Source organism: Chroicocephalus ridibundus, chromosome 20, assembly GCF_963924245.1.
Source record: "Chroicocephalus ridibundus chromosome 20, bChrRid1.1, whole genome shotgun sequence".
Lineage (NCBI taxonomy): Eukaryota > Metazoa > Chordata > Aves > Charadriiformes > Laridae > Chroicocephalus > Chroicocephalus ridibundus.
Window position 1 is genome coordinate 7673761 of NC_086303.1, and position 16528 is coordinate 7690288.

General features: G+C 41.0%; 3 protein-coding genes and 1 long non-coding RNA gene across 8 annotated transcripts in view; 3 read left to right on the plus strand and 1 right to left on the minus strand.

The window, feature by feature from the left end:
- The window catches only part of SYCP1 (synaptonemal complex protein 1), a 34694-nt gene extending 34510 nt beyond the window's left edge, over positions 1 to 184 (plus strand). Inside the window, exon 30 of the mRNA XM_063356300.1 lies at positions 31 to 184. Coding sequence (XP_063212370.1) covers positions 31 to 174 — 144 coding nt within the window. The 3' untranslated portion in view covers positions 175 to 184. The remainder of the gene's footprint in view (positions 1 to 30) is intronic.
- A 2437-nt stretch (positions 185 to 2621) lies between these two features.
- TSHB (thyroid stimulating hormone subunit beta) lies at positions 2622 to 11682 on the plus strand. Of its 2 annotated transcripts, none has more exons than XM_063356298.1 (3): positions 2622 to 2720; positions 10504 to 10666; positions 11410 to 11682. In XM_063356298.1, exons 2-3 carry the CDS (start codon positions 10505 to 10507, stop codon positions 11650 to 11652), a joined length of 405 nt encoding a protein of 134 aa, XP_063212368.1. In that variant the 5' UTR covers positions 2622 to 2720; position 10504; the 3' UTR covers positions 11653 to 11682. The 2 variants fall into 2 exon arrangements, with proteins under 2 accessions (XP_063212368.1, XP_063212369.1); XM_063356299.1 differs by lacking the exon at positions 2622 to 2720 and adding an exon at positions 7588 to 7724.
- On the minus strand, positions 2745 to 15654 carry LOC134525444 (uncharacterized). Of its 2 annotated transcripts, XR_010073781.1 has the most exons (4): positions 15340 to 15654; positions 5262 to 5667; positions 4293 to 4473; positions 3172 to 3304 (listed from the first exon to the last, which is right to left on the minus strand). XR_010073781.1 is itself a non-coding variant. In XM_063356297.1 (3 exons), the coding sequence occupies exons 1-3, from the start codon at positions 4898 to 4900 to the stop codon at positions 2745 to 2747; spliced, it is 768 nt and encodes a 255-aa protein (XP_063212367.1). In that variant the 5' UTR covers positions 4901 to 5254. The 2 variants fall into 2 exon arrangements, 1 of the variants encoding a protein (XP_063212367.1); XM_063356297.1 differs by lacking the exons at positions 5262 to 5667; positions 15340 to 15654 and adding an exon at positions 4874 to 5254 and having other exon boundaries at positions 2745 to 3304.
- A 443-nt stretch (positions 15655 to 16097) lies between these two features.
- Positions 16098 to 16528, plus strand: part of LOC134525632 (uncharacterized) — a 141096-nt gene continuing 140665 nt past the window's right edge. For all 3 annotated transcript variants that reach the window (XR_010073820.1, XR_010073818.1, XR_010073819.1), the window contains exon 1: positions 16098 to 16404. This is a non-coding gene — a long non-coding RNA (uncharacterized LOC134525632). The remainder of the gene's footprint in view (positions 16405 to 16528) is intronic.

Genomic DNA, 16528 nt, shown 5'->3' on the forward strand with positions numbered 1-16528 from the left:
ACTGATGGATGGCTTTATTTTTCTTCTTAGAAACCAGCTACATCAAACGTGAAAACTCCAGGCTCTGTACTGAAACTTAAAACCATGAGAAAAATGAGAGAGGCTGGATGGACTGCAGTTTCTAAAATGGACAGGAAAAGAAAAATTAAAGAAGCTGAAAAGCTCTTTACTTAAAATGAAAAAATGACTAGTGCCCTGGCATTATTTGATTAGTATAACCACAGTATTATTAGTCCTTCAGAGTTAGTATGTTGTTACATTTTTCTGTCATACTCAGTGTGTTTAATACTACATTAATTTCCTTTATGCACATAAACTTTATAGGTACATAACTACATCAGCCTGCAGAGCACTTTCTGTATTGCATTCCCTATGCTATAAAAATTGAGGACATAAATTAGCTACTTTTAAATGTAGAAATAAGTATAAATACATAGAAAGATGTTTCAAAAAGAAAAAAAGTCTGGAATTAGAAGTACTGGTTTTAAAGAAATTCAGTTTTGTTCTCTTAAATGTCTTAATACGTAATTCACAAAAGGATATTGTTTATTGAAAGAAATACTGAAGCTCTTGAAATGCATGCACTTTTACCTGAAGTCATCTTGCTTTTTCATTCATTTTAAATGTTGTCAGAACTGTCGTCTTAGGCTGTTTTGTTTTCAGTAGCTACTGTTTCAGTATGTTAAAACAGTTTTGAAACTTTTAAAATTGAAATTTCAATATAATTACTTTGGTTTAAAAAGATTTCAGCTTCATAAGGAATAAAATACGCATGCATGTTTTAAGATTGTAAAAACAATGTGAAGATGTTATTAAATTGTTTATCTGAAACATAAAGTGTGGGACCAAATGTTGTTGTTTTACGTACTAGAACACAGATACAAATCACCAGGCAGCCTTCCCAAGGACTAAAAGCTTCTGCCACATAAGCGTAAGAATAGTTTAGAACAACGTACATTTCTGCGTTAATCCTTGATTAATCTTGGTTTCGCAACAACAATAAAACGTGCTTCAGAGCCTCGAGGTAACAGGAAAACTAGGGGTACCTCCTAAAATACTATGAAAAATCAAAATCTCGGATTCATCTGAAGTGGGTAGCAAAACATACGTACTTCATTCTTTTTGTGTAGCAATTTTATGTATAGGCTAGTAGTTTGGGTTCCTTTATCTGTTGATTTTTTTATTGTATGTAACTGACAAATACTCTCCAAGGATCTGAAAAAATATACTGGGTTTTTTCTCCATATTTGGAAACCAAATCTGTTATGCAAGCAAATTTTCTGAGATGTTAGAATGACCTTCCTTGCTGGAAAGATACTTCATATGTTTGCAGAATATTGAGTTTTTATAATATATCTGCTTAAATAGTGTAAATTAGAAAAAATAAAGGACAGAGAAGCTGCTTATAGCACACAAATTCCAGATGTCTGTCCTTACCAAGAAAGATTATTTTACCATAAGTCCTGTAAGGTAATCCATTTAAACCTCTCCCAGATTCATCAATTACTTATTTTTTGATCTGATACAGAGAATGTCATGCAAAAAGTCAGTTATTCTTCATTTTAGTTTGGGGTGTTACTTACTAATATCTCTTCAGCTACTTTGCAGGAAAAAGACAGTACGTTCACTGGAAACACAACATGTATGTGCAGTTTATAATTTATTTTAATAGAGGATAGTGTTTTATACAAGATCTAAATACCTACCAATGTTTGTTACTTCATTTCAAGATTGCATATTTCTAGTTTTGACATCCTCAACAGATAGGCAGACTCGACCCCTAAGCTAGTTACTGAGCAACCAAAAATAAAAATTCCAGTTGTTTCTGAGTATAATGAGACTTCTACTCTCTAGTCTTCTCAGCCACGGCTCACATACAGATCCAGGAAACTATAATTTTGTAATCCTGAAGTTGATATTCAAAATCCACATCAAGTCTAGCCTACCCACATTCATAGCTTTGCTAATTCCAGAATATGTGACATTTGAATGCCTTACTATAAAAAATAGGATTAAAATTATTGTTATTTGAGACTTTACATGAAAAATAAATTGGTATCTATCAAACATGACTTCCATTATAGTGGTATAAGTACAGTATCTGACATCCTTATTTTCCAGTACTGTTGTGGCAGAGCTGTGACTCCATGGTGCATCATATAATCCTCCTGATACCATGAGCGTGTCATGTGGTGTACTGTATAAATCATCTGCAAAATTGCAAAAATATTCTTAGTAGCACTATAGAAAGCTTACAGGAAAACTAATCAGCTAGGAAGGGTGTAAAATCATATTTGCCTCATACTACACCTGTTTCCATCAATGGACTATATATAGTAAATAAAACTGAATATATAAACAACTTTATGTTAAGGCATTAACCCAGTTTGTATAGGAAAAGCAAATGAAAATTAATAAATTCACGTGCTTTGGCTTGTGAATCCTTCAGGTAGCACACAATTCAAAAAAGTAAAAACGAGAGCTACCAGTCAGGAGCTCTTCATAGCAGTGAATATTGATGCTTTTATCTGTGGAATTTTATTGAAGTTTTAAAGGCTATGTTCTGATATTCTTGACGCAGCTCCTCATCTGTATTATGCGTTCAACTGAATTAACCCGGTCTGGCCCCAGCGGTTCACGGAAACGCTGTCATATGTAGTGACACCGACCTGAAGCCTGGGCTGCGTGATCTGGAGTCAGAGCTTGGATGAAGTTTACCGGTACGGTTCTGAAAAGCTGATGGCTTAGTTTGAGTGTTTCTGATGTTGATGACTCGCAGCTCTTTTAAATGGTAAAAATGCAGGTGGCAGAGTGATAACCAGCTTCAGCCTTGTGATATCTGAAGGCTTCTTGCTGTGAATGGCGTTACATGCAACACGTGCCAGGTGTGATGTGGCTGTTAAAGCAGAGGAACTGCTGCTGTCCATTCTGATCCTTTTTGGGTTCCAGCTGAAAGCTGCATTTTGCACCTTGGTTTGATTGACTTCAGCTGAAATACTGGAGGCTGTAAAACTTGTTGCTGGTGTTTTTCCAGATCCACTCTGTACCTTTGTTTGTATGTCTCTTTTATAAGAAATAGATAATCTTTGGCTTGAACAAAGTGCTTTGCCATAAGGTAACAACAGGTGAAAAGGATTGGAAAATGCATAGGTTGAATTCTGTTCATCTATTGTCTCACTTCTCTTGTTCAGCAGTGGGTTTATTTGTCTTTGTCTAATCTGCTCTGTCCTCTTTTTCTGAGTTGCCTTGGGAACAACTAAATTTTCCTTTAATTTGCTTACTGGATAACTGAGTAGCCCTGGGTCTATAGATTGTAAAAAAAAAAAAAAAAAAAAAAAAAAAAAGGAACTGATTATATTTAAATACTTATCCTGGCTATATGTTTAATGCCTGATCTTAAATTTCTGGTGCAGATATTTGCTTTTCATTGAGAACTATTTTTTCTGTATGGTAAGTAATAACTTTTTAGTACACCTGTTTGTTCCAACAGCTTAAAACAAAAGCAGAAGAGGGGAAAGCCTAAAAAGCTGCATTGAAAATTCAGTTCTAAGTCTTAGAAGACAAACAATCAGCATTTACCTATTCTAATGCTTGTCTTGGATCTCTCATAAAATATTCAAATGTCAAGTCAGTATCATTTGTCCATCGTGGCTTTATTAAGCACAGGAAATCTCAAAATTGTTAGCTTGCTATTTCATTAGTACAGAATGTTGGGGTTCACTCAAAAGATGAATTTTTTAAAGTAATGTTTCAACCCCTGTTATTACCCCGTACTTATAGTTAACTCCTGTCCTGGATAATACTGATAGATCCAGCAAGACAGCCATACCTTTTGGTAGCGTATGAACGCACGCCTTCCCTCAGCAAAGTCAAAAAATATATCTCTCTGGTCTGTTTTCTTTGTTAAATGCAAGGCATGTTGTAGCAACAGTGGTTTTTATTATGTACTGTGTCATGAAATGGAATACTCTAGAATGGTGGCAAAACTTGATACAATATTACCAAGTATTTCAAATTAGACCACAAGGTTATTTTGGCAACTTGAGAAAATCCACATTTTGTATCTATCTTACTTAAAAAAGAAGAATGTAACCACTGCCAGCATTTAAAACTACAGTGCGGGGTTAGCCTGTGCAAGCACTTCCAGGTGTGTAGTAACTGTCGCTCAACACTACCGACCTCCAAATGGTATTTGAAAACGTGTTTTGTTTAAAGCTGCAAGAGCAGAGAGTGCAAAATAGAATGTGGAAAATAAGAGCAGATTTTAAGAAAATCACACTGTGAGGACTCACCCAAGCTGACAAAGGCAGGAGTACGGACTGGCAGGTAGTCCGGAGTGACAGATCCGATGTCCTGGCTGCGCCTGTTCCTTCGGGATCTCGATACCCAGTGTCCATGGAAACCAGGGGAGCTCAGGGGGTAGGGATTAGCCAGTGTACCCACACAGCGCTGACCGGGCCTGATGGAGACTAGCTGGGAACGGGAGAGGAAGGGGAATGTTACATGTCGGCAGTTGCTGATCTTACTTCACAGTAGCTTGAAAAGGTAGCTTTTTCAGAACTGGACACTGCACTGGACACAGAAAACTTTAAACAGTTTTCCCCAAGCGTATGTAAGGAAGATATTAAAATCTTGATTAAAAAGATGCGTTAAAAAAATCCTCAGGTGTGCATGATAGTTATTATAAAGAACAACTATTTCTAAACCACTAATAATAATACTACTTTAAATTTCAAAACTAAGAGGATTTTTTTAAAAAATGCTATAGGAATTAAATGTCTCTAATAAGAAAAAACCAAAACCCAGGGTTATTCCTACAACCTTTTCTGTCCCTAGGTATCAAGGTATTTAATTTAGTTTGCCTTGCTTCTACCGGGAGTATCCTGGGGGAAGGGTTCATGAGGTCTCCCCTTTTCCTTCTTTACAGCCATTTTAATTTTCAGTTGGAATCGTGGAGTGGCTTCCGCTTTGGGGGGCATTCCCTTTGCCGTGCTCCACAGTCCGTCACAGCTGTGGCAGACCCTCCTTTTCCAGGTGGGCGTGTGAGGTTGCCCGAGAGGGCAATGAATGGCTCCTGGGTACGAGCAGCCTCCGGCGGGGCTGCACGCCTGACGTCTGAAAGGAGAGACAGAAACATACCCCAGTGCTGGTACCCAGCGTATGTAATTAGCATAAATTCTGATCTAAAAAAAGTCAATTGTACATGCATAGTGTCACCTCTCCATGCCAGACCTTCATCAGCAAAGATCTTGTCTGATTACCTGTTGACTGCTTATCAGATTGGCGGTCAGACCAGGAGAACACTACAAGCCTTAGGGACTGAAAAGTGCCTGTGACTTTTACCCCTTAGCATAGTTCTGATATCAGGTGGGTAGTCGTTCATCCTCGACAGCGCTGCAGAAGGCTTCTGGATTCTCTTTGCTGTTGTTCTTTGGGCTTTTTTACATTTTGTCCTCCGTGTAGCAATTGTATATCTTAGAATAACAGAAATATCTAGCACTTTCCAAAGAAGTGAAACCAAATACGAAGCAGTGTATCATATGAGCCAAAGAGCAAACGGGATTATGAAGTATTTGCAGACCATAAATGGAGATCGTTGGCATATGACAGGCAACAAAGAGAATTGATGGTTTAATCTCTGGTTGATAGAAAATGCTGCAGCTAATCCTAGGAAAGAAAGAGAAGAACGGTCATCTGTGAATCTGTAAATTTAAGAGATGGGAGCTATGTTTCAAGCTATTACAGAGAGGCTCACAATAGACAGATTAGCTTTGAAAATTCAGCAGCCACAGTCTGTTTAAATGCAAAACCTGGCAAAACCGCTTGTTTCTATGGCAGCATATTAGGATCGTCTTTCCTTTGATCAGTGGAGGTCTGTGACAGGATGGGGTTGGAAATAATTCCTCTACCAGAATACTAATCTTCTGGAAATGTGATTGGCTTTGCCTGTTTTTCATCAGCATAGCTTCTAATTCTCTGTTGTTTGCAAGCACGGACGGTGCTATATGCAGTGGAAACAAGAGTCACCCTGCGGTGTAAGTTAACCTGCTCATTAGATCACAGAGTTTTCATTGTGTTGTACTACTAACAGGGGAAGAGTGAGCAGGAGTAATGTGTGATAACTTCTCCCCCTTGTTCCTACTTTTATCTTAGGCATTGGTCAGTGACAGAGAATCCTATTAAATTACTTTTATATAAAACCTTCTGGTATACACTGAATTTCTCTAGCCCATTACACCATTACAAAGATTCCTGGGTAATGAACCCAAGAATTTTATGATTACTAAATTCTGTTTACAGAGATCACTTAAACCACTTCTTGTAGAACACCAGCATACTGTCTTTCACTTAATGAAAGTGTAAAATAACTGATGTCAGTGAATGGATTGGTTTAGTTAACAGAAAGGTTAAAGATAAATAATTAACAGTGTAACTGGCTGTTCCAGAACAGGGCTACAAAGCTGATGGCTGTAAAAACACATTAAAAATTTCTATCACTGAATAGTCTGCAGGTCAGCAGGAGGGCAACCAAAGAAATGGATCCATAAACATGAGACTTTTAACTACTGATTTTAGGGAAGTGTATGAAAGAAGCCTCAGGCATTCATAGATTGCCACGCTGGACTTCATTGTCCTGCCATGGTCTTTTGTCTTGCTGCACCCTGTAGGTATCGGGATCTCACTCCCATCAAGTGTTCAGAGCCGTCAGTCGTGAATGAACTCTACGGCCATATCCAGAAGGAAAATCAAGGAAAAGTTTTTCTACCAGCTTAATAGTTTGTGTAAACTACTGAACAGACATGAGCGTGTATATCGCTCTGGGGATGTTTAGTGCATCTCTGACAGATGGGCACGCTAATGTGATGCCAGCAAAGAAGAGGTAGTAGCCAAGAGGTTCTGCGTCCATATCGGTGTGGGGCTGGTCTGAGTACGAGCAGCAGTTGTCACATTAGTCTCAAGGTCCACTCAGAGTAATTTATTGTGCTTCCAGATAAATTAATTTTAATTCTTAGTACTTGGTCAGCTATTTCTGTAATGCAGTGTGGTGCATTCAGAGGCTGGGGAAAAAAGTTGCAGTGAATAAAATTCACTGCTAAAATTATACTACCTGCTCCAGTGATTAATAATTCCCGACATTCAGTATACACCACATCGTACTCTGCCTAATAGCTCTAAATCTTCATGACAGTAGGGCTCTGGACAGATGGAACGAAGGACATTGCGTCTACGTAGTTGCCTTAACAACCAAATTTGTAATCACCTCAAAGAATGAAATCAGGTTTGTGTGGCATGACCTATTTTATGTAACACCATCTTGACAGGCATTAATTATGTTCTCATCCGTTAATTCTTTATTGCTCAAATCCTGTATCAACTTTCTGTTATTTTACCTGATTTACCAGGGATAGATGTCAGGCTAGCTGGTTGAGAGTTACCTGGGTCAACATTCTCTCTTTAAATATTGGCATAATAGCACTTTTCTTAATGCTTTGAAATTTCCTTAGTATTCCAAGACTTGTTGAAATTAACATTAGCTAGCTAATGATGTTAATTTTAAAATATTTATTTCTTATACAATTTATTTAGGTTTGTTTTTTCAAATATGTACGTTGGTTGTTCAACCGCTACATTTTCAAATGCACATGTACTTACTGAAGACTTCGCACTTACTGCATCAACAGCTTGTCTTCATCTTCATTATTTCCTAGTCTCCAGTGTCACATGTGAGTCTTTTACATTTTCTCATTTCTAACAGTGGTTGTTGTTTGTTTTCCTTTTTTTTCCATGGCTATAGTTTTTACTGTTGCATTCTCTTTTTCTTTCCCTATGATAGACTTCCAAGCATTGCTACAAATCAGCTGTACCTACTTCAGCTGTACATGCAGGGGCCACATGCGATATTCTTGCTTTAGGAATGCCATTTTCTATTCTTATTTTGGGTACTTTTTGTCCTCTCCAGGATTTTGTTTTGTGAATTGTTTCCTTTTCCTTTCAGGATCATTGTCTGCTTTGAAATACTCGTAAGATTTCCCAAGAACGAACATTCTTTTCTGTGATTAAAGTTTTAAACAACCAAACCCATACATATATATGTAGCAATATGTGTATATAGAGAGAGTGCGTGTGTGTATATATATATACACACCACATTATCTACATATGGGGGTATGTATGTGTATACTCATATAGCCTGTATATTTAACTGCATTTCAAACATGTCAGAAAAATGCAGATTTAAATAATGTACTGGAGCAGTAGCAAAATAAGTGTTATACTTCTGTTGCTAAGTGTAGATGGACAGATGTTACTGAGAGTACAATTACTGTCCTTCAGCCAGAAAGAGTTGTATTTAATTCCTGAGAAGTTCAATGGTAGAAATTAACCCATAATTAAAGACTCCATGAAAACAGAAGACTATGCCTGGTCTTAATAGAACAAGAATTCTACCATATTATCAAAAAAAACCCTTGAAGAATTAGTCCAGGACACAAAGCTGTGTGCAGCAGCCTGGTTATTCAGGAATTAGCTAAACGCCAGTTGGGACTGACTGGATCACTCCTCCAACAGCCCAAAGTGACCACATTTACCAGCTCAAACGCAACTTTACCATATTTCTTATGGCTACGTAAATCAAGAATGTGGTTACCCGCATGAGACATACATCAGACTGAAGTCCAAACGGCAGGCAGGGGATTAACTGAAAGGGTAGGTGTGAGCAGAGCTGCAGTGGTTCAGCACAGTGAGAAGGCTGGCCGGAGGCTGACGAAGCCGTAGAGGACAGAGGTTTTGTGCCGAGTCAGCGCAAGACGTGCATGCTCACCGGACCCTTTCTTCCTTCTCCTCCCAGCTCTTCCACAAAGCCCTAAACACAAGTGTTTTACCTCATCTGTGGACATCTTAGTTTCACTGGTGGTGGTGCAGTATTTTGCTTCTCATTGTGCTACAAGGAGTGGTTTCCTAAGTTCTTTGCCCTATCATTAGTATTTCAGAGTGAATTGCTTGTTACTTCAGTATTTGCTCAGTAGGTTCAAGGACAGATAATTTCTCAGTGGTTTTTTTGAGTATGTAAGTCAGGCTGTACCTAATCACACTGCAGAGCAATGGCTTTGATTTGAGATTTGTTACTTTCTGTGTACAGCACTGCATCTCTCAGTTGTGCCTGCCTGGTAACGAGCAAACTGAGTGAAACAGACTTCATTAAACTTCTGCAAAACATACGTGTAGAATTAGTCATATGCGATTCAGGATGACTCCGCTTCCATGCTAGCCTTCCTGTCATGATGTTGCTGTCCTATGTAGCAATTAAATTAATCAATAATAACTTTTTTTTTAAAGCAGTGGTTAGTTTAAAAGCCTGAGAAGAGAATGACTGTTAAAATAATTAGATTTCCAGCTCCAGTTTCCAGGTTAGGATATTATGGACACATTTGTTCCTATCACATTTGCTTCGTGGTTCAGTATGAATTTTCAATAGATGACTATGCGATAAGAAAGCAGCAATTCAGATGCAATTATATAAACAGTAAGATCAGCCTGGAATTAGCCTGGAGAGTATAAAGCGCACACAGAGCTTGTGCTGGGTCACTGCCTCCCCCAGCTCAAGGCAGAATCAGGTTCCTGTAATAGGGAAGAATTCAGCTGACAAGAGGTTGGTCCTTCCAGACTTGCATTGTTGCAGCTACAGGGTAAACCAGACCGTGTAACGAACGGCTTTTGCTAGGGGAAACGGACCGCTGGAAGAGCCTAGAGGGTGATGTCCATCTGTTTGTAGACACTGTCATTTACAGTTTGTAGTTTAGAGGCTATAACGTAGACCTTGGAATTGTCTGGGAGCTAACCAAAGCTTTGTTCTCGGGATCCCCCAGCAGGTCTGAGAAATGAGGTCAGCACAACAGCCAGATAAAGTGGGCATTCATTGATTTGAACTCTTTGCTGATGTTCTTGATTGTTATTTGCTTGAATCTATTATTTAATTCTTGGCAGTGTTCCCATTTTATCATGCCTCTAAGCCAACTGTAAAAAATACAGTGGTATGCCTGATATGCACAGCTGTTTCTTTTTCTCTCTTAAACATTTTATAACATGCTTTCTTTAGAAAATTATTTTTAAAGCAGAAAGATTATTTTAGCATCTCTGGCTAATTCTAGAGCTCATGTTCTCTCATATATGTCACATTTTCAAATCCTTTAGCTTCTGTTATTTTTCTGTGTCAGCATTTTATCACTTATTAGTGAAAAGTTCCATGTAATATGCCTTAGTGGGGAAAAAGTGAATTTGTTTTACGTTTTTAATGGCCTGCTTACACTTTTCTGTTTTGTGGTTAATACTATTTCAATTAAATGTCTGAGACTGAAAAGAACTTGTCAGGCTGTAGCTAAAAAAGTTAAGATTACTTGTGGTCTGTGACTATCATAACTATTCTTGTCAAATTCTGAGAGAAGGCCTGGAAGGTACATCTAATTTTACTTAGGGTTTGCTTTGTTTTTTTTCCCCCCCATCTAGCATGACTCCCTTCTTTGCGATGTCTCTCCTCTTTAGCCTGACTTTCGGTCAAACAGCATCACTTTGTGCTCCTTCTGAGTATATAATCCACGTGGAGAAAAGGGAATGTGCCTACTGCCTGGCCATCAACACCACCATCTGCGCTGGATTTTGCATGACTCGGGTACAAGGCGTTACTCTGTTTTAGGCAATGGTTTCTGTGACGGCCATCACTGCAAACCAACTGCCTGTTCTCACTGGAAAACTGTGTGTAAATGATCCCACTCTAATAATGTTTGTCACAGACAGAAAAATCACACTACCATCATGATTCCAAGTTAGCTTTTTGTGAAGGTATGGATGAGAAATGCCAAGCCTCCGGAATTGCGGAGTTTATCACACCAGTGGCATAGCAGAGGAGTGACTGCTGCTGTCACTGCAGAGCCTCTGTAGTCAGTTTGTGGGGTCAGGATGGAACAGGTGAGAAGCAGATGATATTTAGTCACTCTTATTTAATGTAAATGACTTGGGTAACTGTTAATTCCACTGCTGTTATGACAGCTAGCTGTGCAGAATATCTCGCATGTAGGCATGCCAACGACTGTGCTTGCGCTTCACTGTTCAACACGGCGTTTTAACTTCCGCCTTGGTCAGTAGGTAGCCAATACGGATTACAAAACACTGTTACTACTCTGAGCCAAGCAGATTAATTAAAACCATAAAAGCAAGGTGGACATATCTACAGGGGTAGAGAGCTCCAGTCATTGCAGATTCAAAATTACAGATCTGAACAGAAGTACGCTGAAAATATCAGAGCCGGTCTAAGTGCAAAGATGTTTGCTTTCTGCACATTTGAGAAAACATCAAAGGAAATCTTCTGACACTCGTGTGCATCAGTGAAACAATGCATTTCTTTTTTCTTTGTAGGACAGCAATGGCAAGAAGCTGCTACTCAAAAGTGCTCTGTCCCAGAATGTGTGCACATACAAAGAGATGTTCTATCAAACAGCACTGATTCCGGGCTGTCCTCATCACACCATCCCTTATTATTCCTACCCTGTGGCTGTGAGCTGCAAGTGTGGTAAATGTAACACTGATTATAGTGACTGTGTTCATGAGAAGGTTAGGACAAACTATTGCACTAAACCACAGAAGCTCTGTAACATGTAAGCTTCCAACAGAACGTGGTCAAAATGTACCTCTGCCCACAACTAAGCGTAAATAAAAGTGTATTTCGTAACACGTTTGCAAATTGGTGTGCAAAAAGTTTTATTCAAAGATGCATCACTGGTTACTTCAATTAACAGGATATTCTGTGACGTGCACAAGAGCAGAGTCATAAGACTGTAGGTTTGTGTTCAGAACCCACCTGTAATTTACTTCAGGGAAGAAGGAGAAATTACTATGTGTATGTATAACATTTTGCTCATAAATCCCAGGTATTTTGTGATACTCAGAGACAAAACATTTGATATATTTCAGAGTTAAAAAAAGGCAATGCATACTCTTAGTATTGAACATCTTAATTAGATTTAGATTTTGACATATACTTACAACCTTCCTAAGAGCAACAGTATTTTCCATATATGTAATATTGGGTTTTTTGAGTGTAGTCAACTGGGACGAAGCACATAGAGTTTGCTTATCTACACTATGGATCATTACTACAGGTCATCACCACTCTTGTCCATCACCACTGTGTTCCTTACGCATACTCCTTCATGCCTGCACTGCTGGAGTAAGCCTCTCTTACTACAACTGCAGAACCAGTTAGAAAAAATCAATAGGGCAGGTTTTTGGTTTGTTTTTTTTTTTTTTAATTTTATAGTCTATACTATTCAGTATGCAAACAAAGGAAAGTAGATGACAGAAAAAGGAACAGTCCTAAGGTAAGCCTATGTTAAGTTTATATAACATTCCATAGTTAACAGATTAAAAGTATTAAAAAGAAAAAATAAGAAATGTCCTGTCTTGGCAAGGTGACCCTAAGACTCTTCTGAAGTCTTTTAATGGCCTCTGTGTGCACGAACCCAATTGCTAAGAATGGGCCATTCTTCTACTGAGCACAGCAGGTTTGACATTACACACTTTAGTCAGCAGTGGGGTGATACCTACAAACTTTCAACTAGGTATTGAACAGCAGACCTTACTCAAAAGGTACTGCGACGCTGAAATGAAGCAGCAAGTAACTTATTTCCTTACGTTTTCTCCTGAAAATCCAGTTCTTGCTCTTCCTCATCCCTCATTAAGGATGACGCTGGAATATTTGATGTTCTTGCCACCATCCATAGCAGTATCTCTATTCACTCATGCAATTTCTCATGAAAAGTAGTGGTTATTAATCTGTACGTCTCAGAGGTAGCACTGAAGACATCGATGGCCCACTCTCCACCCTTTCTCATCTCAAGAGTTCTCTCTGCCTCCCTGCCCTCCCTTCCAGGATCCACGTGCTATGTATAAAAAATGACCTACATTGAATACAGCCCTCAAGCAATCAAAGGTACAACCTGAAACAATGCCAACTGCCATAATGCTTTGAGCCTAAAGTTTTGCATAAAAGTGTAAAAGTTAATTTTTAGCAGAAACATCAAATAAATAATATTTAGAAATAGACACTCAAACCAAACATGTACTCTATGAAGATGATAAATAAATATACAATTGCCCACTCTTCTAGCATCCTGTAACTGAATTTTCAACATCTCCATGGGAAAGGTGATAATGACCTGGCATGTTTCAGCACCGATGTCCTATGATGATCTCTTTACATAGAATTAGCCCTTTCTCACATAGGGGGAGAAAATTTTATGAAATGGTAATATTATCCTTCTTTTGCAGCAGGAATCATAAAGACAAAATAATCTAGTTTGCCACGCATGTAACCTTATTCTCATGCACAGGAGCAAAGTCTGAACAGTAATTTCAGCCTCCTGATATATTCATTACCCAGCTCTAATCCTACACTGTATTGCATCAGTTACAAGAAAAGAAACATCTTTTCTGACCAACAAGATGAATTTTTAACCTGATTACCAAAGTTTACTCAGATTAAAATGCAAAGCATATAATGACAAACAAGAAATTGTCGATGTGTGGAAAACTATCAGATTCCTAGTTAATACTACGTACTGTGTTGTAAACTCACTACTGCTCATTTTTAAAAAATTCTACCAGCTTCCATTTTTAAGTTAAATATTACATTCAGAAAGGCCATAAAGGTGAATCGAAGTACTTAGAAAAATTTAATCAAGCTGAAAATCAAAACTGTGACGTATACAAAACATGAATGATCTAGAAGATTAGAAAAGAAATGTTCCCATCCCTGGCAAAGAAGTGCCTTAAATAGTAATCTCCTGTCAGTTTAACTGCATTCTCTTGTTACCAATGTCAAATTAACCTCAATACCTAAAAATACCACTGAGATGCAAGATATATTTTTTTCTGTTTATGCAAATTCATTTTTAGAAATATGACTCTACCTCCCAAGAAATTAGATATTCCATTCACACTTTCCTTGAAATAGTAAATAAAGGAACCAGAATTCACAGGATACAAATAGGAAATTTAATTTTCTTAGAAAAATCTTGCTTTCAATTTTGCAGTTTTCATGAGTGTTCCTGGAATCTGATACTCTATTCCAAACACCTTTATTTTGTTTCAGCTGCAGCAAAGCCTTCATGAAAGACTAAGGGAATCTACTAGGTGGCCCTCCTTGAGCAGGGGGGTTGGACAAGATGACCTCCAGAGGTTCTTTCCAACCTCAACCATTCTGTGAAACAGCAAAAGCTTTGTCCAGGACAACTGCCATAATAAGCTGACAGCATTTGTGTGCTTGTCACGGACTCTACACACGGCATGAACTGTAATTGTCATATGCATAATTTGGTGATAAAGAAATGCCTTCGCAAGCAAGGTTTGAAAATTTAAATTCTCAAAAATCACTGTTTAAAATTAATAGAAAATCCAGAGGATTTTGCAGGAACAGTAGGTGCCCTACTTCTTTAAGATATGTCTCTTACACCTATGGTTTAAATAATCCTGGTATGGCTAGATATATACAAGACTAATTCTACAACTGTTGGACCAAGAGAGGCTCGTTTCAATTAAGTTACAAAAGAGATTCTGGCAAAGTCCCCAACACAACTGTAAAAACCCTGTCGTGATAGCACGCAAAAGCGCTATGGACTCACAAGTTCTCAGCAAATAGCTGCAACGTGAATTGCTGCTCTCTTGTTTGTGAAGAGCATAGAGAATGATAGGAAAAAATTGGGAAGTAGGTATTTATCCAACAAAGCAGCAATTATTTTACCTAGTAAATGGCAAAGAAACAAAATGTTCAGCTTGAAGATCAGATAGTGACTTCTGAAGGTGCCTGACCCTTTAAAAAAGGATATTAAGCACAGTAAAATTTAAGTCAGCTTACTATTAAGCAGCACTTGCACTTAGCAAAATAAAAAAGGGAACTAGGCCTACTCACAGTAATAAGCACCACTGCAAAACTCCTGTAATGCTCCTTACGCCTGAGACTGACAGATTTATCTTCAGTATGAAGATATGCATGCAAAAAACAGCAGTCTACTTTTATGGTTAACACCTGTGGAAAATCGCTAACATGAATCCTTTTACACTTGAGAAAAATCCAAACTAAGACATTTGGGTTGTGTTAATGCATCTACTTAAATACATATTTATGTGCCCTTGGAGCACAAATATGTGTTCAAGACCCTCAGGTCCAGTGACAGCAATCTGTCGAGGTGATGATTCCTCAGGGTCAGGTGTTTGTTTGCATTTACTTTATCTTAATATGCCTTTTCACACAACTAAGCGATGGATTTGCAGAGAATCCTAACATCTTACCTCTTCTCAACATCTTAATTCTGGCGAGGAAGTAACAGAAAAGATGGGCGCCTGGAACACAGAGCGGGCTTGTGGGGGGCCCCTGGTCTCTCAGAACCCACCCTGAGGCAAATCTGTCCTTTGGACGCCTCCTCTTCGGTACTGGCATTTCTGCGGCCTCTCTTACCTGTGAGAGGCTTGAGAGCCGGGTCTCCCTCTCACCGCCCCCCACACACAACGGCCCGGGCCTCGCCCCGCCGCCGCTGCCGCACCAAGGCCTGGGGGGCCCGGGGTCGGAGCAGCCGCCCCCGACGACTCCTGCCGGCGGCGCCCGGCGGTCGCCACGCTGCGGTCGGTTTGGAGAAGCGCAGTCCCAGACGAGCTAACACCTGAAACCGGGGAAGGAGAACGCGCCCGCCTGCCCCGGGGCGGACCGACCGCGGCAGCACCGCCCAGCCGCCAGGGGGCGCCGCCGCGCGGTCCTTCCGTCGGGCGGGGCGGGCCCGCGACCACCCCGGGGGAGCGGCCGGAGGGGGCGGAGCCAGCGCTGACCGGCCCCTACCGAGCCGCCGCGCGGCCCCGACGCATCCTCGGGCGGGGTGGCCGCCCTGAGCGGCGGGCGCTGGGACCGGGCGGCGCCCCGCCTCGGCCACCGCCCTCCCGCCTCTCCGCCAGGCAAGGCACCGCCCGCGCGCCGGTGGCCAATGCGGGGCGAGCCCCGCCCGCTGCCCCTCCCCGCTGGGCGGGGCCGCTCCGCCGCGCGCGTCCCTGAGGCGAGTCGTGGGCAGGCGGCGGCGGCCGCCAGGTCCGGTCGCGGTACGGGGTCGCGCTCCCCTTCCCTCTCCTCCCTTCGCCGGCCGAGGCCTGCTCCGTCAGCCAGAGCCCGCGGCCCGGCGCCAGGGAGATCGCACCGCCGAGGGTGACGGGCGAGCTCTGGGCAGAGCCGCCCCGCAGCCTGCGCTCGCGCCCGGCCGGAGGAACCCCTCGCCGGGCGGTCGGCTGGCCAACCCGCGGGCCTCTGCTGGCGCCGCCGCCGCCGGGTGACCGCCCGGGCCGGTGACCAGCGGGTGTCCGGAGCGCCAGGAGGTGAGGCGAGGGCAAGCGCTGCCGCGGCGGGAGCGCCCGTCGGTCCGGCCGGCGTGTGGCCTGGGGCGGGGGGGGGCGCGTCGCGGAGCGCGTGGGGGGACGGGGGAAGGCACAGAGACCAGGT

Coding starts and splice junctions, on each gene's coding strand:
- LOC134525444 (XM_063356297.1), bottom strand. CDS start 4,900: ATGAACCCTTCCCCCAGGATACTCCCG. Junction 4,474..4,873: donor CTTCCCCCAGGATACTCCCG/GTAGAAGCAAGG, acceptor TCCCGTTCCCAG/CTAGTCTCCATCAGGCCCGG. Junction 3,305..4,292: donor TCCTGCCTTTGTCAGCTTGG/GTGAGTCCTCAC, acceptor TACAATCTATAG/ACCCAGGGCTACTCAGTTAT.
- TSHB (XM_063356298.1), top strand. CDS start 10,505: ATGACTCCCTTCTTTGCGATGTCTCTCCTCTTTAGCCTGACTTTCGGT. Junction 10,667..11,409: donor CTGGATTTTGCATGACTCGG/GTACAAGGCGTT, acceptor TTTTCTTTGTAG/GACAGCAATGGCAAGAAGCT.